Source organism: Symphalangus syndactylus, chromosome 1 (genome assembly GCF_028878055.3).
Source record: "Symphalangus syndactylus isolate Jambi chromosome 1, NHGRI_mSymSyn1-v2.1_pri, whole genome shotgun sequence".
Classification (NCBI taxonomy): domain Eukaryota; kingdom Metazoa; phylum Chordata; class Mammalia; order Primates; family Hylobatidae; genus Symphalangus; species Symphalangus syndactylus.
In genome coordinates this window covers 137,461,376-137,482,764 of record NC_072423.2, presented here as the reverse complement: position 1 = coordinate 137,482,764, position 21,389 = coordinate 137,461,376, and the positions used below count along the sequence as shown (strand labels likewise).

At 37.1% G+C, this 21,389-nt stretch overlaps 1 protein-coding gene across 3 annotated transcripts in view; it reads left to right on the top strand.

Annotated features, from left to right (window-relative positions):
* The window catches only part of UBE2E2 (ubiquitin conjugating enzyme E2 E2), a 401,161-nt gene that overhangs the window by 332,098 nt on the left and 47,674 nt on the right, over positions 1-21,389 (top strand). For 2 of the 3 annotated variants that reach the window (XM_055285955.2, XM_055285965.2), the window contains exon 5: positions 6,985-7,132. In XM_055285955.2, the coding sequence (XP_055141930.1) occupies positions 6,985-7,132 (148 nt within the window). Of the gene's footprint in view, positions 1-6,984; positions 7,133-8,534; positions 19,892-21,389 lie in introns of those variants that run through there. The other variant, XM_055285977.2, reaches the window with a different exon arrangement.

The window sequence follows — 21,389 nt, the reverse complement described above, 5'->3', positions numbered from 1 at the left end:
CTGTCTTGTGCCAGTTTTCAGAGGGAATGCTTCCAGTTTTTGCCCATTCAGTATGTTATTGGCTGTGGGTTTGTCGTAGATAGCTCTTATTATTTTGAAATACGTCCCATCAATACCTAATTTATTGAGAGTTTTTAGCATGAAGGGTTGTTGAATTTTGTCAAAGGCCTTTTCTGCATCTATTGAGATAATCATGTGGTTTTTGTCTTTGGTTCTGTTTATATGCTGGATTACATTTATTGATTTGCGTATGTTGAACCAGCCTTGCATCCCAGGGATGAAGCCCACTTGATCATGGTGGACAAGCTTTTTGATGTGCTGCTGGAATCGGTTTGCCAGTATTTATTTTTTTTTTTTTGAGACGGAGTCTTGCTGTGTCACCCAGGCTGGAGTGCAGTGGTGCGATCTCGGCTCACTGCAAGCTCTGCCTCCCAGGTTCAGGCCATTCTCCTGCCTCAGCCTCCCGAGGAGCTGGGACTACAGGCGCCCGCCAACACGCCCGGCTAATTTTTTGTATTTTTAGTAGAGACAGGGTTTCACCGTGTTAGCCAGGATGGTCTCGATCTCCTGACCTCGTGATCCGCCCGCCTCGGCCTCCCAAAGTGCTGGGATTACAGGCTTGAGCCACCGCGCCCGGCCGGTTTGCCAGTATTTTATTGAGGATTTTTGCATCAATGTTCATCAAGGATATTGGTCTGAAATTCTCTTTTTTGGTTATGTCTCTGCCAGGCTTTGGTATCAGGACGATGCTGGCTTCATAAAATGTGTTAGGGAGGAATCCCTCTTTTTCTATTGATTGGAATAGTTTCAGAAGGAATGGTACCAGTTCCTCCTTGTACCTCTGGTAGAATTCGTCTGTGAATCCATCAGGTCCTGGACTCTTTTTGGTTGGTAAGCTATTGATTATTGCCACAATTTCAGAACCTGTTATTGGTCTATTCAGAGATTCAAATTCTTCCTGATTTAGTCTTGGGAGGGTGTATTTGTCGAGGAATTTATCCATTTTTTCTAGATTTTCTAGTTTATTTGCGTAGAGGTGTTTGTAGTATTCTCTGGTGGTAGATTGTATTTCTGTGGGATCAGTGGTGATATCCCCTTTTTCATTTTTTATTGCGTCTATTTGATTCTTCTCTCTTTTCTTCTTTATTAGTCTTGCTAATCAATTTTGTTGATCTTTTCAAAAAACCATCTCCTGGATTCATTAATTTTTTGAAGGGTTTTTTGTGTCTCTTTTTCCTTCAGTTCTGCTCTGATTTTAGTTATTTCTAGCCTTCTGCTAGCTTTTGAATGTGTTTGCTCTTGCTTTTCTAGTTCTTTTAATTGTGATGTTAGGGTGTCAATTTTGGATCTTTCCTGCTTTCTCTTGTGGGCATTTAGTGCTATAAATTTCCCTCTACACACTGCTTTGAACGTGTCCCAGAGATTCTGGTATGTTGTGTCTTTGTTCTCGTTGGTTTCAAAGAACATCTTTATTTCTGCCTTCATTTCATTATGTACCCAATAGTCATTCAGGAGCAGGTTGTTCAGTTTCCATGTAGTTGAGCGGTTTTGAGTGAGTTTCTTAATCCTGAGTTCTGCTTTGATTGCACTGTGGTCTGAGAGACAGTTTGTTATAATTTCTGTTCTTTTACATTTGCTGAGGAGAGCTTTACTTCCAACTATGTGGTCAATTTTGGAATAGGTGTGGTGTGGTGCTGAAAAAAATGTATATTCTGTTGATTTGGGGTGGAGAGTTCTGTAGATGTCTATTAGGTCCACTTTATGTAGAGCTGAGTTCAATTCCTGGATATCCTTGTTAACTTTCTGTCTCGTTGATCTCTCTAGTGTTGACAGTGGGGTGTTAAAATCTCCCATTATTATTGTGTGGGAGTTTAAGTCCCTTTGTAGGTCACTCAGGACTTGCTTTATGAATCTGGGTGCTCCTGTGTTGGGTGCATATATATTTAGGATAGTTAGCTCTTCTTGTTGAATTGATCCCTTTACCATTATGTAATGGCCTTCTTTGTCTCTTTTGATCTTTGTTGGTTTAAAGTCTATTTTATCAGAGACTAGGATTGCAACCCCTGCCTTTTTTTGTTTTCCATTTGCTTGATAGATCTTCCTCCATCCCTTTATTTTGAGTCTATGTGTGTCTCTGCACGTGAGGTGGGTTTCCTGAATACAGCACACTGATGGGTCCTGACTCCTTATCCAGTTTGCCAGTCTGTGTCTTTTAATTGGAGCATTTAGCCCATTTACATTTAACGTTAATATTGTTATGTGTGAATCTGATCCTGTCATTATGATGTTAGTTGGTTATTTTGCTCGTTAGTTGATGCAGTTTCTTCCTAGCCTCAATGGTCTTTACAATTTAGCATGTTTTTGCAGGGGCTGGTACCGGTTGTTCCTTTCCATGTTTAGTGCTTCCTTCAGGAGCTCTTTTAGGGCAGGCCTGGTGGTGACAAAATCACTCAGCGTTTGCTTGTCTGTAAAGTATTTTATTTCTCCTTCACTTATGAAGCTTAGTTTGGCTGGATATGAAATTCTGGGTTGAAAATTCTTTTCTTTAAGACTGTTGAATATCGGCCCCCACTCTCTTCTGGCTTGTAGAGTTTCTGCCGAGAGATCAGCTGTTAGTCTGATGGGCTTCCCTTTGTGGGTAACCCGACCTTTCTCTCTGGCTGCCCTTAACATTTTTTCCTTCATTTCAACTTTGGTAAATCTGACAATTATGTGTCTTGGAGTTGCTCTTCTCGAGGAGTATCTTTGTGGCATTCTCTGTATTTCCTGAATCTGAATGTTGGCCTGCCTTGCTAGATTGGGGAAGTTCTCCTGGATAATATCTTGCAGAGTGTTTTCCAACTTGGTTCCATTCTCTCCGTCATTTTCAGGTACACCAATCAGACGTAGGTTTGGTCTTTTCACATAGTCCCAAATTTCTTGGAGGCTTTGTTCATTTCTTTTTATTCTTTTTTCTCTAAACTTCCCTTCTCGCTTCATTTCATTCATTTCATCTTCCATCAGCAATACCCTTTCTTCCAGTTGATCGCATCTGCTACGGAGGCTTCTGCAATCTTCGCGTAGTTCTCGAAACTTGGCTTTCAGCTCCATCAGCTCCTTTAAGCCCTTCTCTCCATTGGTTATTCTAGTTATCCATTCGTCTAATTTTTTTTCAAAGTTTTTAACTTCTTTGCTATTGTTTTGAATTTCCTCCCGTAGCTCAGAGTAGTTTGATCATCTGAAGCCTCCCTCTCTCAACTCGTCAAAGTCATCCTCTATCCAGCTTTGTTCCGTTGCTGGTGAGGAACTGCGTTCCTTTGGAGGAGGAGAGGTGCTCTGCTTTTTAGAGTTTCCAGCTTTTCTACTCTGTTTTTTCCCCATCTTTGTGGTTTTATCTGCTTTTGGTCTTTGATGATGGTGATGCACACATGGGTTTTTGGTGTGAATGTCCTTTCTGTTTGTTAGTTTTCCTTCTACCAGACAGGACCCTCAGCTTCAGGTCTGTTGGAGTTTACTAGAGGTCAACCCCAGACCCTGTTTGGCTGGGTGTCAGCAGCAGTGGCTGCAGAACAGCGGATTTTCGTGAGACCACAAATTCAGCTGTCTGATAGTTCCTCTGGAAGTTTTGTCTCAGAGGAGTACCCGGCCGAGTGAGGTGTCAGTCTGTCCCTACTGGGGGGGTGCCTCCCAGTTAGGCTGCTCAGGGGTGAGGGACCCACTTTAGCAGGCATTCTGTCCGTTCTCAGATCTCCAGCTACATGCTGGGAGAACCACTACTCTCTTCAAAGCTGTCAGTCAGACAGGGACATTTAATTCTGAGGAGGTTCCTGCTGAATTTTTGTTTGTCTGTGCTCTGCCCCCAAAGGTGGAGCCTACAGAGGCAGGCAGGCCTCCTTGAGCTGTGGTGTGCTCCACCCAGTTGGAGCTTCCTGGCTGCTTTGTTTACCTAAGCAAGCCTAGGCAATGGCGGGCGCCCCTCTCCCAGCCTCGCTGGATAGACCATAGGCTTTTGGATCAGCACAATTGTGTTCAAATTCTGGCTTCCACTTACCACTTGTGGGATCTTGAGCCAGTTCTCTAACCTCCCTTTGCCTTAGTTTCATCATTTTTCAAGTGGTTGCAATAATATTATTTTCCCTATTGAGTTGTTTTGAGGGTTAATTATCAATATTATGTAAGCCACTCATCAGTTAAATTGGGATCATAAAAATATTTTATCTTTTCATTTAGCACTTAGAGGGATAGGCACTCTGCCTTCTCCACTGAAATTTTAATATCATGAGATAGTCTCTTTCATTAACTTAGGCTAGTGTCTTTATTTCTTCTTTCATGGAGTTTACTCTGTTGTTTTTTTACTGCCTTTCTGAGTTGGACACTTAACTCATTAAATATCTTTCTTCTTTCCTAATGTATGTGTTTGAAACTGTAGATTTCTCTTTTAAACTGTTTTAGCTGAGTCACAAAATTTTGATATTGGCAACCCAATATTTTCATTGTCATTCAGCAATAATAGTAACTGATTTTTTTCTTTGATCTGAGAATTATTTGAAAATGAGTTTTTCAGTTACCAAGCATATGATAGGGGGATCTTTTATATGTAGATTCTGACTTTACATTATGGTCTTAATAATGTCAGTTCTTTGAAATATGTAAAGCTTCTTTTGTGGCTTAGCATGTGAACAGTTTTTATAAATGTTTCTTAAGTGTTCCTTAATCATTAAGTGTAGGATTTTATCTTCATTCACTCCCTTGATTTTGTTTATCCAGTTGTTCAGATCTCCAGTATCCTTACTAATCTTTAGTCTGGTTGACCTGTCAGTTACTGTGGTGAAAATGTCCCTCTTTGATTATAGTTATGTCATTTTCTCCTTATAGTTTTGCACATTTTTACTTTGTATACTTTTGGCTATATTGTTAGATACAGCAAATTCAGAATTGTTACTGTTTTCTTGATGAGTTGTTTATTTTATCAGTAACGTTCTTAGTTTCTAACAATGCTTTGTGCCTTAAACATATTTTGATCTGATAACATAGTCATTTAAGCTCTTTTTGTTAGCTAGTGTTTACACAGTATATGTGTCTAGGATTTAGAATTCTCAGGAAAAACATTTCTCTTCTCAGTCTAGAGCCCATGCTTTCTTTGGTTAAGTTTCTTTGCTATCTCTGTCATAAGGCATATCTTTTCAAGTCCATTCATTTACTGAAAGACAAGCCATTCGAGTTTCCTAATTTATATAAGGGCTCTCAATTCTAAACTCTTGCAACATACAGGCCTAAGATTTCATCTTCCTTTTCCATGAGGGCATCAAAACCCAAACCTCCACTTTATTAAGATTGAATACCATCTTTTACTCCCTTCCCTCTTCCCAAAACCCCACCCATGGCAGGTGCAGTCTCAGCTTGTTGCGCTTACTATAATTTTTGGTTTCTAATTCTGGGCTCTGGGAATTCCCCTTACAGGTTCTGCTATGCATTTTAAAGAATGTTGGTTATATTTTCTTCAACATTTCTAGGCATTTAAGATGTGTGTGTAGGTGTCATGGATTATCTGGTATGGCATGATGCTAGAAGGGCAATTCTCATTAGAAGTACTAATTTAACCTGAGAACGGTGTCTTTTGTTTGACAACCACATAAGTCTCTAGATTTGCTCTTTCTGAGACTTCGCATCCTGTAAATTACATAAATCTAGTGTTTGACTGGATGCTGGATGTGCTGGTGGAGTGGCAGCACCTGCAGAGATCTGCATGTGTGTTTATCTTGGTTCAGAGCTATTTTGAACATAGGGTACCAAAAGACTGTCTTTAGAACCCTGAGATTTTTGTATATTTCAACTTAAAATTTAAGAACATTTATGAATATAATATTAATAAATAATATTCACATCTTATTGCCACTTACATAACACTTTTATTAAACAGAGTTTTAGTCATTATAAAACTGATTTTCCCTTAATTTTTTTCAGTTGAAGTGTTTTAAAAATGTTATGGTCATGTTTCACAATTATATGTATGCAGCATGCAGTGGTGATCTAGCTATCACAGGGCATAGGTAGGATGCACTAATAATTACATTTTAAAAATAAAATTTAAGAAGGAAGAGGTTTCTAAATTACAACTAATTGTAACTAGTAATATAACTAATATAGTAAATTGTAACTACTATAATTATACTAATATAGTTCTATGAACTAGGCATGTTATTTATATAAATGCCTTAGTTTATGTTTTAAAACTGTGTTATAGGCCAGGCATGTTGGCTTACACCTGTAATCCTAGCACTTTGGGAGGCCAAGGCAGGCGGATGACTTGAGGTCAGGAGATCAAGACCAGCCTGGCCAACATGGCAAAACCCTGTCTCTACTAAAAATACAAAAATCAGCTTGGCATGGTGGCGGGCACCTGTAATCCCAGCTACTTGGGAGGCTGAGGCAGGACAATCGCCTGAACCCGGGAGGTGGAGGTTGCAGTGAGCGAAGATCACACCACTGCACTTCAGCCTGGGCAACAGGGCGAAACTTTATCTCAAAAAAAAAAAGAACTGTTATAGAATAATATTTATTTTCTTTGTATTAGTACTCTCATGCTTTTTGGTGTTTGAATATTATAAATATACGAAATCCTTAAAATAACTGGAATCTAACAAAAGTTTTCTTTGAAACTTTTTAGAAGTCAGAGTCAATTTCTCCTCGTGAACATTCCTGTAATTGTATCAAAAGTAAATTCAGTCCCTAAAACATTTGTTAAATAACAAGACTCTTTATAAGAAGCAGAATGTCTTGGTTTGCTGTTGATGTTTATTTCTCTGTGCCCAAAATGACAAATTCTAAAATGATGATCTCTATTGATTAATCTCATGTGCCCAAGAAAAAAATCAAGTGTATGTTAACCAATAGCCTGGACTATTTTGTCTGATAAAATAGGCAATTTTATTAGACAAAAATTGTCTATAGATAGTTAATAAACGTATTTTATCTAACAAAATATAACTTTACATTTTCTTGTAGGTTACCTTCCGAACAAGAATCTATCACTGTAATATTAACAGCCAAGGTGTGATCTGTCTGGACATCTTAAAGGACAACTGGAGTCCGGCTTTAACTATTTCTAAAGTTCTCCTCTCCATCTGCTCACTTCTTACAGATTGCAACCCTGGTAAGAGAATTTAAATCTAGTATGAATTGGAGCTTCTCAAGATTTAAATGTCAGACCCTTAGTAACTTGTTTACTGCTACTACTACCACTATCACCACTGCTTCTACTACTATTATTCTTAAATTTTCATAGTATGTAACTATTTTCTTTTTAAGTTGGGTCTTCTCATTAGTGTTTTTAAGACCTATCATTTGCCAAAAAGGAAAAAGTATAGTGTGGTAAAAAAAATAATGAAAAATCATTTTAGATGGGAAAGTACATTTAAAGAATGAATCAAGTTATCCTGCCAAATAATAATAAAAATTCAAGTTGAATAGCTTAATCTTTAATTAGATGCCTACTAGAAGATGTTAATTTGAGGAATGAGGGCTATTAAAATCTGATAACAACCAGGCAGCACCATGCAGACGTGACCTTTTTGGCATCCTAATAACTGTGCATCCTGACAAGCTATTATAACGGTCCTGAATGGTCTGTTCTAGGAAATACCCCAAAAGTAAACAAGGAAATACACCTCCCAAGGCCTTTATGGCTTGCGGGTGTACTTACCACTGAAAATTCTTAATTGCTTTACAAATTGGGTCTATTTTAGAAAATACAAAAATCCAAAGATAGCTATAGGGTTTTCATTGATGTTCTCAGTGGGAGAATTATTTTTTGAGTAATTAATAGCTTAAATATTGCATGAGATTCCCTATTCTACAATCAAGAGTAAACTCTGTTCACTAGATGCATGAAATTTTACACAAATGGAAATGACGAGTATCAGTGGGGTTGCTTATGATCCTGGCTGTTTTATAAAACATCAAGAAATAACAGTCTTTCTACTTTTATATTTCTTTATTTTTCAGCAATAAAATCTTTTTTGAAGTGGCAAATTAGTATTTTTTTTTTTTTTTTGAAACGGAGTCTCACTGTGTCACCCAGGCTAGAGTGCAGTGGCACAACCTCCACTCCCGCAACCTCCGCCTCCTGGATTCCAGCGATTCTCCTGTCTCAGCCCCCCAAGTAGTGGGGATTACAGCAGTGTGCTGCCACGCCCAGCTTATTTTTGTACTTTTAGTAGAGGCGGGGTTTCACTGTGTTGGCCAGGCAGGTCTCGAACTCCTGACCTTGTGATCCGCCCGCCTTGGCCCCCCAAAGTGCTGGGATTACAGACGTGAGCCACTGTATCCAGCCTGCCCAAAAAATAAAATTGTGCAGGATCATTATAAAATATTTTTTGAATTAATTCATACTTTACTACAGATAGTAAAGTCCAATAATGTTACACTAATTTAAAGTTAATTTTGTTCTTTCAGTCCTCTTGTTCCCATTTTAATCCCATTTGTCTGTGACTGTGTATAACCTTGTATAACCTCATCTGGAGGTAATGTTGCAAGAAGGCTTTGTTTTTTTTGAGGTGATTTCGAAGCCTGGCCTGCTTTGCCTCCAAGTCATCTGAAATAAGCCTGAATAAGCCTGTATATGACAGCCTGTTCTCTCTACAGATATTCCTGCTTAAAGGAATAGATGCATTCCACCAAAGCCTTCTCTCAGCAATCAAAAAGACTTCTGTTCAGTGAACTAGTTTTTTTTTTTTTTTTTTGCTGCGTTTCAGAAAATTACAAATGCATTCTGCAAAAACTTAAAAATCACTCCTAACTAAAGCAGAATCACATAAGTAAAAGAAATAGATTTTGAAAATAATGCTATTGTTAGTAAGAACAAGCCTAAAAATAATGTTCCATAAAACCAGAGACAGCCTGCCTCATATGAGACTAGAAGAGAATTTGTAAAATACGTGCTAACATTTAGTTTAGCACACTTCAACACACAAAAAAAGTTTCCTAATTGGTACCTCGTTTTTGTGAATGTTGACACTTCTAGAATCTTAAATAGAGTTGTTTATTTTAAAGTAGTCAAATGTCCATTCTTTTGCTTAATGGACTTATTTCACAGTTATCTGGTACACTTTCAATCTCTGTAGGTTTTTTTACCTACAGAAGTAGGAAAGATTAGGTTAGACTGAAGTTTATCTTAAATCTATCTTCAAATTATCACAAAAACAAGTTTGATAAAATAGGAATAAATAAGATTTTCCTACAGTGAATCTGTGGAGCTATTTTAACCCGGAAATGCTGTCAGCTCAAAAGTAGGCCTTGTATGATACAAATTTAACTCACTTAAAAAATACTTTCTCACTCTTATCCATACATAAACTTATTTTTTAAATCTTTTTCATCCTTTTTTTGTAATTCACACTTGTCTCTTTAAAGAATTTTTGGTCCATTCCAACACAAATGTTCTTTAGGGTATGACTACCCATCCTTATCGGCATGATATTTGTAGACAGCAGATGTAGATTTGAAAACCAGCTTAATTGTTTATTAGTCATATCACATTGGATGGGTCACTTAACTTTCCACAGGCTTACTTTTTGACATAAAATTGGGATTAGTACCAGCCCTGCCTACATCACTGGATTCCTCTGAGGTTAAAATGAGATGGTATATGTGAAAGCCATTTGTAAATGGTAATGTGTTGTTGATATTGTTTCCCAGAGTATTTGGGACACCAAATGGGCCCACAATAGATGACCAATAAACACCTACTCAGTTGAATTTAATTGCGGAGATAGTATCGAATAGTATCTAACACCGTCACCTCAACATTGACACTTGGATTTTACAATCTGAAAAAAGCTGAACCTTGATTTAGTAGGATTATCGCACAGGTGGCAAATGTCCAAACACTATCAGCCAGTTGATGGGTGCACCAGCAATAATCATTCTGTTTTCAATGCAATTGTCTAGGTAGATCTAACTGCTGGTCTTATTAGGCCACCACTTCATGATGGTGTTTATTGAGCCTGATAGAGCATTCTTTTTTTTTTTTTTTTTTTTTTTATTTTTGAGATGGAGTCTCGCTCTGTCGCCCAGGCTGGAGTGCAATGGCATGATCTCAGCTCACTGCAACCTCCCCTCCCGGGTTCAAGTGATTCTCCTGCCTCAGCCTCCCGAGTAGCTGAGTCTACAGGCCCCACCACCATGCCTGGCTAATTTTTTGTATTTTTAGTAGAGACAAGGTTTCACTGTGTTAGCCAGGATGGTCTCAATCTCCTGACCTCGTGATCCACCCGCCTCAGCCTCCCAAAGTGCTGGGATGACAGGCATGAACCACCCGACCAGCCAAGCATTCTTATTTGTTAGACGTTACCTGGCTTTTTCTGAGTTTAGTCTTGCTCACTAAACATTATTTAATTTGTGAATTGCCAAAGTTGAGAATACCATTGGGGAATCAAATTTCTGTGCTTATTTGTAAGTACTTTCTTCTCGAGTCATTATTTAACACATAAAATTTAAGTTCTATTTGGTTTCATCTTTTGAAGTTTGTTTTTGCTATTTTGTGGGCTTTTTAAAAACTCTTAGATGTTTGGTAATATTCTTTATATGAAATCTGTTTCTTTAACAATTATTTAAAATGTGCTTATATTATGGTCTTCAGACCTATTTAAAAAATGGGTATTTTACCTCATACAAAATTAATCATTCTGAGAACACTGACAATTAGGACATCAATAGTTTTCCTTTACCTGATGCTTGGTTTACAGAGTTATGGCTATAAATATTTCTAACCTTTTTTCCTTCTTGAAAAGTGCATAAGTCTGTATATCATCTAGCTTTATTTTATTAATCTCATTTCTATTTGTCTGCTCTACTACTATTACTCTCTGAAGTGTTTTTCAGCTTGTTTTGTTCTAAACTCAGTTATGATATTCTATCATTTAAAAATTTTCCCCAAATATATATGACTGTTATGAAACAGTCAGAAAGTTGACAATGAAACATTTGATATTGAGAAATTATTGCCAGAAATTTTTGAGCATGATAATGGAATTGTACCTGTCCTTACCTTTTAGACATCTATACTGGACTGTTTGCAAATAAAATTCTTTGATTTATGGAATTTAGTTGAAAATAATCCAGAAAGATTGTAGATAGGGAGGAGTATGGAAGATATCGAGATTGACCATTATAACTGTTGAATCTGAGTGATGAGTGTACACATGGGTGCTTATTATACTCTTCTATGTTTGGATATGTTTGAAATTCTTCGTAACATTTTTTAGTTGGTAAAAATCAGACATACTAACAGTGTGACGTAAGTCCTCGTTTAATGTCATCAGTAGGTTCTTAGAAACTGCAACTTTAAGTGAAATGAGGTAATGTAGAATGAAACCAATTTTACCATAGGCTAATTGATCTAAACAAGGGTTAAGTTCCTGTGGTATACAGTACGTCGTTTTGCTTGAAGTTGCAGTTTCCAAGAACCTATCAGCCACATTAAGTGAGGACTTAAGGTAATCTGTAAACGGTACGTGATTTGGCTCTCTTTTGCTCTTGGAGGGAATCATCTGGGCTCTGACCCTGACTTGTATGTTTGATTCCCCTGTCATCTGCCTTCAGACCATAAGCTGCCTTGTGGTGCAGCCTGGACCAGCAGGGGCTTGCATTCGTAAGCAACCGTGAAGTCTTTGTCTCTCTTCAAACAGGCAAAACTATACAGGTCATGTCAAATGAAAATGCTCTTCGCGTACCCACAAACATCAACACTCAGGATGGATGAGCTGCTCCCTCTCCCCGCATCACCTTTCAAATAAAAATCAAGTATCAGTTACTCCAGTCTTAGATGTGTGCAGATCTGTATTAGAACAACAAATAGAGCTAAGAATGGCCGCTAATTAACCCTCAGCCTTGTACAGTGATTAAGCTGAGGGTGAGCACAGCTGCAGCTTCATTGGTAAAAGCATTATTCTTCTCAAATGGACTGAGCAGAAGAAAAGAGGAATTTGCTCCCAGTGGCTCTTTTACAGTGATCTATAAAAGCTTGGGAGAATGTTTCATTCTTCATTCTCCAACATCACAATTTTTTGTTTCACGTCACTTAAGGCCCATTTTTTAAGCAATGAATACAATTCTTATTCATAAATTGTCTCTGATACCTTTGCTTTGATTGTTATTAATTGCTTGTCTTTGGACTAGTTATGATTAGGTAGTAAACCGTGTTAGTAAATATTAAAATTTTACAATTGATAGTGACTGCTGGTGGGTGGGAGCCATTAAGTCAGATTAATTATTTCAGCACATTTATATTTGTGTAGATTATTTATACCAAGTTTGGGAGCCGCTAGACTGATGAAAGGTACATGTAACACCTCAGTAGGATTCTAGTGCTTACACAATAATGTGAACCTTGCTTCTGCATGTCTCATTCTACCATATGTGAGAACTGGAAAAGAACAATTTCTTTAACTGAAATTCAGGTAAATCTGTAAAATGGTAAGTCTACCTGTTTTCAAAGCAGACTGTTTTAACAGGACTACAAAAAAAAAAAGAATTTTTTTCCTAGAACAATAACTATAGTTGGCTACCTAGATACCAGATGTCTTCTGATGCCTATGGCTTTTTTAAAGTGAAAAATATTAAGTAGAAATACGTGGCACAACGTGTAGCTAACTTCAGACTGTTTTCTTGTGAAAAGTTGGCTTGTCTTCTGTATTATTACCTGCTAAGTTCTAAAAGCCACTCTAATCAATACTTCCAAATATGAATGTAGAGAGACGCCATGTTATTGTCATTTAACTTCTCTGGCACCTCATACAAAGAAAAGGAAAGCTGTGGTTATAGAGTTCATACTTTGTTCCTGTTGTTTAAGTAAACATTAAATAAGTGCTATTAACCAATCTACCTGGTATTTTTAATAGCAAGAGAGTAAACAAAGTTCAAAACGTTTATTAAAGCCTTTGGGTTCCAATTCAGTGTTATCTGTAGAATCCTGGGACACCGCCCCCTTCCCTCCCCTAAGTTTCCCATAGGCTTACTCAGATGCATTTGAAAATAATGCTATTCATAATGTTGAGGTTCTAGAAAAATTGAAGGCTTATTAAGATGGATGAATAGAATCAGGGAATATACATTCCCTGTTTTATGAATTAAAGAAGATATACAGAAGTGATTGTGTACCATCATAAATTTGGTTTAAAAAAAAACAGAAAATAGCAATTCTGAGATGCTTGCCTTGACCCCTACATATTTGTAAATGCAAATTTTAAATGATATTAAAAGGATTATTTCCCTATTTTGTCAATTCTGTAAAAATAAACCATTTCTTTAGTTGTCTTATAGGAGATACTGGTGTGTAATAATGCAAACAAAAAGATCCATTTGTTTGGTAACACTTTTATCAAAGAATGATTTTCTAGGAAATACCGAATGAGAAAGGAAAGCCAAAATTACCCCATTGTAGGCGTAGATCTTGGATTCCGTAGTTGTGAAATGAGTCAAAAGGATTCATCCTCTTTGACTCAAAGAGTTACCAAGAAAGGATTGGTAGCTTCAGGTGAGGGATGACTTCATGACAAAGCAAGGATTTCCTGTGTAGCCCATGGTATTTCTGCTTTGTGTGGGCAAGTCTTTATTTATAACCAACAATTTGATATCCTCCTCAAACATCCAATTTGCCTTGGTGAAAAGGTGCATTAACTGTTTATTCTTTTTTGATAGATTCTTATCTAGAAATGCTGACCTGCTAAAACTTTGTTACTTTCGTAACTTAAATATACATCCTTTGATAGGTTTGATTCTTTTAAAGATGGTTAAAACTAGACTTTACCATATTTGCTGATATATGGGATACCTTAAAAAGTGCTTTTAAAGTTTAAAGTTTCACCCTTATCTCTTATCTAACAAAAAGGGTCTTTGGAGAAATTACTTCCATTTGGTAAATAAGAAAATACAGTGTTGTGTTTATCATCTTCATGTATCTTTTTCTTACTTCTGTTTCCTTACTTCTAACGCAGGGAATATATCAACTTTACTTGATCTATAAAGTGCTACCAGCATTTTTAAAGTAGGAAGGTAAATCCCTTAGAGTGATAATCTGTGGTTCCTTTTCTGTTTCTTTTTGACTGTTACAGAGTTGTTCATGCATGCATTTCAGGTTTCTGATTGGTGTGTTCTGTTATAGCAGGTACAGTAAAATCTTACTAGTTCAGTATAATTGAGAAAAGATCAGACTGATTTTTTTAATGAATTCGAAATTTTAACTAAGTGAAGACGTAATAATTTCAAGTACATATAGGAAATATTAGGTAAAATGTGTGAACTAGATGGGCTCTAGACTCTCCTTTACGAAGGTAAAAGGCTGAAGTGGGTTTTTCACACATTCACAAAAAATAGAGAAAATGGTTATTATAAGTCCCAGTGTGTCCGTCACCCAGCTTCAGAACTCACCTATGTTTAGTACGGTTTAGGAATTAGGGTTTTTTTATTATTTATTTATTTATTTTTAGAGATGGGGTCTTGCCCTTTCTCCCAGTCTGGAGGGCAGTGGTGTCGTCATAGCTCTCTGCAGCTTCGAACTCCTGCCCTCAAGCAACCCTCCTGCTTCAGCCTCCTGAGTAGCTAAATATTCTCAGATAATATTGTTTTAATACCATTAATTTTCATGAAAACCATTTTTAAACAAAACCTAGTAAATGTCAGAATAGGTTGCTGCATCAGAATTACTATTAAGTTAGCAATGGTCAACTGAAGGATATGTCACTGAAAGATACAGTATGTGCCCTGTGGAAGATAAGCCACTGAGTAAAGTTTGATGCCCTTTTTTGTTTGTTTGTTTTTGTTTTTGTTTTTGTTTTGAGACAGACTCTCACTCTGTCTCCCAGGCTGCAGTGCAGTGGTGCGATCTCAGCTCACTGCAACTTCCACTTCCTGGGTTCAAGCAATTCTCCTGCCTTAGCCTCCTGAGTAGCTGAGATTACAGGCATGCGCCACCATGCCCAGCTAATTTTTGTATTTTTAGTAGAGACAGGGTTTCCCCATGTTGATCGGGCTGGTCTCAAACTCCTTACCTCGTGATCCTCCTGCCTTGGCCTCCCAAAGTGCTGGGATTACAGGCGTGAGCCACCGTGCCTGGCAGACTGACACCTTTTAAAAAAAAATAGAGAGAGAGATGAAACCTCATTCTGTTGCCCATGCTGGACTGTAGTGGCATGATCAGAACTCACTGCAACCCCCTACCCGAACTCCTGGGCTCAAGTGGTCTCAAGTGATCCTCCTGCCTCAACCTCCCAAGTAGCTGGGACTACAGGCACGTGCCACCATACCCAGCTAGTTTAAATGTGAAATCAGGCTTTTTAAATGTGAAATGAAGAGAAATTATTTTAAAACATGAAATTAAGAGAAATTATTTAAGCAGCATGCTTAAACAATACATATTTGAAATTAAAATAATGCATTGTTAGTGTTATGGAAATTCCAATCTGAAACAGCATAATAAAACAACTCTAATTCTTCAGAAATTGACTTCTGTGGACAAAACATCCAGATGATTGAATAACATTTTCTCTTTTTACTGTGAATATTTAAGATTGTACAGTATCTTGGGAGATATGTTGTAATTATGAAAATTTGAAGAATTAATGTAACACTACCAATGTCTGAGTCAGATCGCATAACAAATGAGCAGTTGTCTTTATTTTACTTATTTTCTGACTCAGCTGTTCAATCAGTATCTAGCCTGGGCAAGGTGCTATCAGTAACAACACTCACAGTGCCTCTTCCTCAGAAAAGAAAGCGCTTCCAAAATGTCAGACTAATTATTCCCATACAACTGTAATAACTACTTTCTCTTTTTCTTCTCTTCATATTTGTTCTTTAATAGATCCTGGAGCTTAATGTTTATTATGGCTGTTGAATTTTTCATGTCATATTGGTGAATAATTCACACAATAAGCAGTACAAGAGTTTGCCTAAACTACTAGCATATTTCTTTCTGGAACAGGTCTGTTCCTGGAAAAAAATTACAAATCAGAATATTTTACATGTATTGGAAGAACTTTCTGCTTAAGAGTATCCTACAGGGAAACCTGTTGCCACATGAAGCTTTTATAAAGTTGAATTTTTGGAAAATGCAATGGTTCTTCCCCACCACTGCCCCAGTTCAGCACTGCCTTCCCTCTGAAAGCGTTTTCCCAAATAAGACATATCGTTTGTGCTACTCAAGTGCCTAGGCCAACCAACAAATGCCTGTCTGACTATGTGCCTATAGGCTGATGTAGTTAGTACCTTTTGACGTGACTTTTTACACCACTGAGGTAAACCACCTTCCTTGCATACATTGTGACCATATGTGTACTCCAGTGACTTTCTTGTCCAGACTGGCTGGCTCCTGTGATGGAAAAAATGCTCATACACAGTCTAATTTAAATACGTAAGGGAAACTAGGAAGATTGCAGGCATAGAGAAGATGTCTTCATAGTTTATCTAGCTTTGGTTGCCAGCATTATATTTTTATAAGAAAAACTCTAGAAAAGAGTTCAGCAAACAATGCATGAATAACCCCGCATCATGGGGCAAAGGCATATTAGAGTGCCAGCCACCCGTGGTCATCGTAGCAGGGTACATTTATCTGAGGGATGTGTATTTTTTAATCTTGGTAATAGCCTACTATGGATGGTATATTTTAACTTCAGCGTTACTAAAAATGGTTCTGTATCTGCAGGTAATGCATCTTTTCTGTAGATTCATAATCAAAATAATGTGGTTAGCTTAGAGTTGGGATTAATCATATATGAGTTCAAAAAGTTAATAGTCCATGTCCAATTTGGTAAAAGTTTGTAAGTGAAAAATTATTGTTTGGGGGAGGTTTTTGTTTGTTTGATTTGCTGGAAAAATGATTTAAAGTTGCAGTATTGTAACTAGGCAAAGAAGCCTTTGATTTAGACACATGTGGGAGTTGCATTTGGGGAACTTAGGCCATGTGTATCTTCATAGTATTAATGGTGGAGAGAGAGTGTTTTAAGGTGAAAAAGAAAGTTTTAGATTCGTTCCTTGATAAAACGTATTTTCTGTATTGGCTTTTTCTTTTTTTCAAAATTGATGTATCTTTATTATTTTTTCTCATACAAATAATACCTGCTTATTAATTTTTTAAAATCAGTCGTCTTTTCAAGATAAGTATTTAATTTTTATTTGAGGCTCTTCGCTCTGGGAACTCAAATTTGATGGGACCCAGCAAAGTATATTTGTCAGTTAAGTTTGTCTGGTTATAATCTTGGTGTAAATTTAGACACATTGACCTCAACTTTTAGCCTTGGCTTTAACCTGCTTTTGCTTAGCATTTCCCTATGCATATTTTATTGTATCTTAATTAATATAAATGTAGACATGGATTAGCTGTTGATACAAATTTTCTTTTATAAAGTCCATTGCTCTCCCTGCAGTAATAACCTCTAATTGGTTGGTTTAGAAGTTGATCTTGGCTGGGTGGCTCATGCCTGTAATCCCAGCACTTTTGGGAGGCCAAGGCAGGAAGATCACTTGAAGCCAGGAGTTCAAGACTAGCCTAGGCAACAAAGTGAGACCCTGTCGCTACAAAACATAACAAACACTTTTACCACTTCTATTCAACATAGTACCAGAAGTCCTAGCCAGAACAATCATTCAAGAGAAAGAAATAAAGGGCATCCACACAGGGAAAGAGGAAGTCAAATTATCTCTGTTTGCCAGTGATATGATCGTATACCTAGAAAACCCTAAAGACTCCTCCAGAATACTCCTAGATTTGATAAATGAATTCAGTAAAGTCTCAGGTTACAAAATCAGTGTACACAAATCAGTAGCATTGCTGTATATTAACAACAGCCAAGCTGAGAATCAAATCATGAACTCATTTCCTCTTACAATAGCTGCAAAAGTAAAATAAAATACCTGGGAATATAGTTAACCAAGGAGGTGAAGGATGTCTATGAGGAATACTACAAAACACTGCTGAAAAAAAAATAATAGATGACAAACAAATGGAAATACATTTCATGTTCATGGATTGGAAGAGTCAATATTGTGAAAATGACCGTACTGCCAAAGCGATTTACAGATTCAGTGCAATTCCTATCAAAACACCAAAATCCTTTTTCACAGAATTAGAGAAGACAATCCTAAAAGTCATATGGAACAAAAAAAGAGCCCGAATATCCAAAGCAATCCTAAGCAAAAAGAACAAAGCTAGAGGCATTATGTTACTTGATTTCAAATTATACTACAAGTCTGTGGTAACCAACCGCATGGTATTGATATAAAAGTAGATACATAAACCAATGGAACAGAATATTGAACCCAGAAATAAAGCCAAATACAGCCAACTGATCTTCAGCAAGGCAAACAAAAACATAAAGTGGGGAAAGGACACCCTATTCAACAAATGGTGCTGGGATAATTGGCAAGCCACATGTAAAAGAATGAAACTTGATTCCTATCTCTTACCATATACAAAAATCAACTTAAGATGGATTAAAGACTTAAATTGAAGACCAAACCGTAAAAATTCTGGAAGAAAACCTAGGAAAAACTCTTTTGGGCATTGGTCTAAGCAAAGAATTTATGACTAAGACCCCAAAAGCAAATGCAGCAAAAACAAAAATAAATGAGACCCAATTAAACTAAAAAACTTCTCCACAGTGAAAGAAATAATCATCAGAGTAAACAGACAACCCACAGAATGGGAAGAAATATTTGCATACTATGCATCTGACAGAGGACTGATATCCAGAATCTACAAGGAACTCAAATCAGCAAGAAAAAAACAGTCCCATCAAAAAGTGGACAAATGACATGAATAGACATTTCTCAAAAGAAGATATACAAATGGCCAAGAAACACATGTAAAACTGCTCAACGTTACTAATAACCAGGGAAATGCAAATTCAAACTACAATGAAATTCACCTCAGCCCTGCCAGAATAGCCATTACTTAAAAGTTAAAAACAATAGATGTTGGTGTGGATGTGGTGCGAAGGGAAAGCTTGTACACTGCTGGTGGGAATGTAAATTAGTACAACCTGTATGGACTATGGAGATTTCTCAAAGAACTACAAGTAGATCTACCATCCAATCCAGCAATCCTACTACTGGGTATCTACCCAAAGGAAAATAAATCATTTATATCAAAAAGACACCTGCACATATATGTTTATCACAGCGCAATTGACAATCACAAAGATATGGAACCAATCTAAGTGCCCATCAACCGATGAGTGGTTAAAGAAAATGTGATATGTATACACCATGGAATACTACTCAGCCATAAAAAAAGATGAAATAACATCTACAGCAACTTAGATGGAGCTGGAAGCCTTTATTGTAAGTGGAGTAACTCAGGAATTGAAAACCAGATACCTTAAGTTCTCACTTATAAAGCTAAGCTGTGGGCACACAAAGGCATACAAAGTGATATGGATAATTGGAGCCTCAGAAGAGGGGAGGTGGGGCAGTTGGTGAGGGATAAAAAACTATATATTGGGTAAAGTGTGCACTACTCATGTGTAGGTATACTAAAATCTCAGACTTTACCACTATACAATTTATCCATGAAACCACTTATATCCCTAACACTATTGAAATAAAATTAAACATTTTTAAAATTTTTTCAAAGAACTTGAAAAGCCTTCTGGTTGAAAAGCCACTGTATCTTATGAAAATTCTCTTCAGTTTATGTTTAGAAGACTTCGTTTTGGAGTTTCCTTAAAAATTACCAGTGACCTATTTTTGTTGTTGTTGTTCTTGTTGTTTAGAGAAACAAATATTTCGCTTAAACAAACATCATTCTTTACTCACATGTCTTTTACTCAGAACTATTTGCCCAAGATATGATTCAGAGTTTCTTTGTTTCCCTTACCTGAGGAATTTCTGAAGTCAAGAACATGTATATATATATATATATATTTTTTTTTTTTTTTTTTGAGACGGAGTTTTGCTCTTGTTGCCCAGGCTGGAGTGCAATGGTGCGATCTCGGCTCACCACAACCCCTGCCTCCCAGGTTCAAGCAATTCTGCCTCAGCCTCCCCAGTAGCTGAGATTACAGGCATGCACCACCACGCCCGGCTAATTTTGTATTTTTAGTAGAGATGGGGTTTCTCAGTGTTGGTCAGGCTGGTCTCAAACTCCCGACCTCAGGTGATCTGCCCACCTCAGCCTCCCAAATTGCTGGGATTACAGGCATGAGCCACCGCGCCCAGCAAGAACGTTTAGATTTTAATTAATTTTAAAAAATTATCTTTTAATGAAGATAATGAAAAGATAACAGATTATAGAGGTGAAAACAGATGATTAATTCTCTCCACTTTAGAGTAAAAAGTACTTTTCTCTAATGACAGGGAGAGAATTATGTATTCGTATATATGCCAGTTATACATGCTCTTTTCCTATAGTTTTATCCATGCTTTTTTGATGACTTGGATTATTCTGTTTCTGTTATAGTTACTTTATTGTGCATACATATTTTATTGCAAATTGTTTGACTCTTGTTTGGCAAAGTGAGGTGTATAAATAAGAGATTAAGCTTTTCTGCTTATGGTAGGCTCAAGGAGCACATTTTATAACTACCTTGCTCACTATTTGGGTTTATTTACAGCTTCTCTCAAGAGAGGAATAAGTGTGTCAGGCTTTGCTAAGCAGTTTCGTTCCAACAGTAAGACGTTTTTTCTGTGTCTGTTGTCCAGCTGTTTAGTAGGTTCTTGGTCTCCACACTAACAGAAAGGTTTCAGGTGTTACTCCCAGGCAGGGATTTACCACATGTGTGTGTCTTTTCCACCATTTAAAATACCCAGAAATGATGAGATTATTAAGTAGCTGACTATGGTCTGTATACTTCTCTTAGTTCTTCACCAGTTGCTGCTTTTGAAATTCTTAAGTGCTATTTCTTTCTTGGTTAATTTGTTTTGCTATTTAGATTTATTTTCCCATTCAGTCTACATTTATAATGTGGTAGTCTGTTAATACAGTAAGCTTGTTATTGGTAAATGGAATCATTCTAATGAAATTTATTGTCAGAAACACCTGTACCTGATTTATAAATAATGCAGCCTGGATTTTACTTTATGTAAATTAAACAAATATATTTTAAAATTTGATTAACAGCATAAAATACCCTCGAGGATGTTGATTCCTCACCCTAACTCGAAAGGCTTTCAAACCTGATACTTCTCTTCCTAAATAGGAAACATTCTTTTCTCAGTAGAGATCCCCGTGTGTCTATCACATTCTTCTTTCAGGTCATCTTTCAGAGTGTACTACCTTCCGAGACCATTGATACTACCCACCCAGCCCTGAGGAGGCCCAAGTGAGGTGATCACATTGACTTTTAAAAAACCTTTATGCCCAGAGGATTTGTTAAGGAAGCTATTCCCATACTTTGAAGTAGCTAATGTCCTCAGGG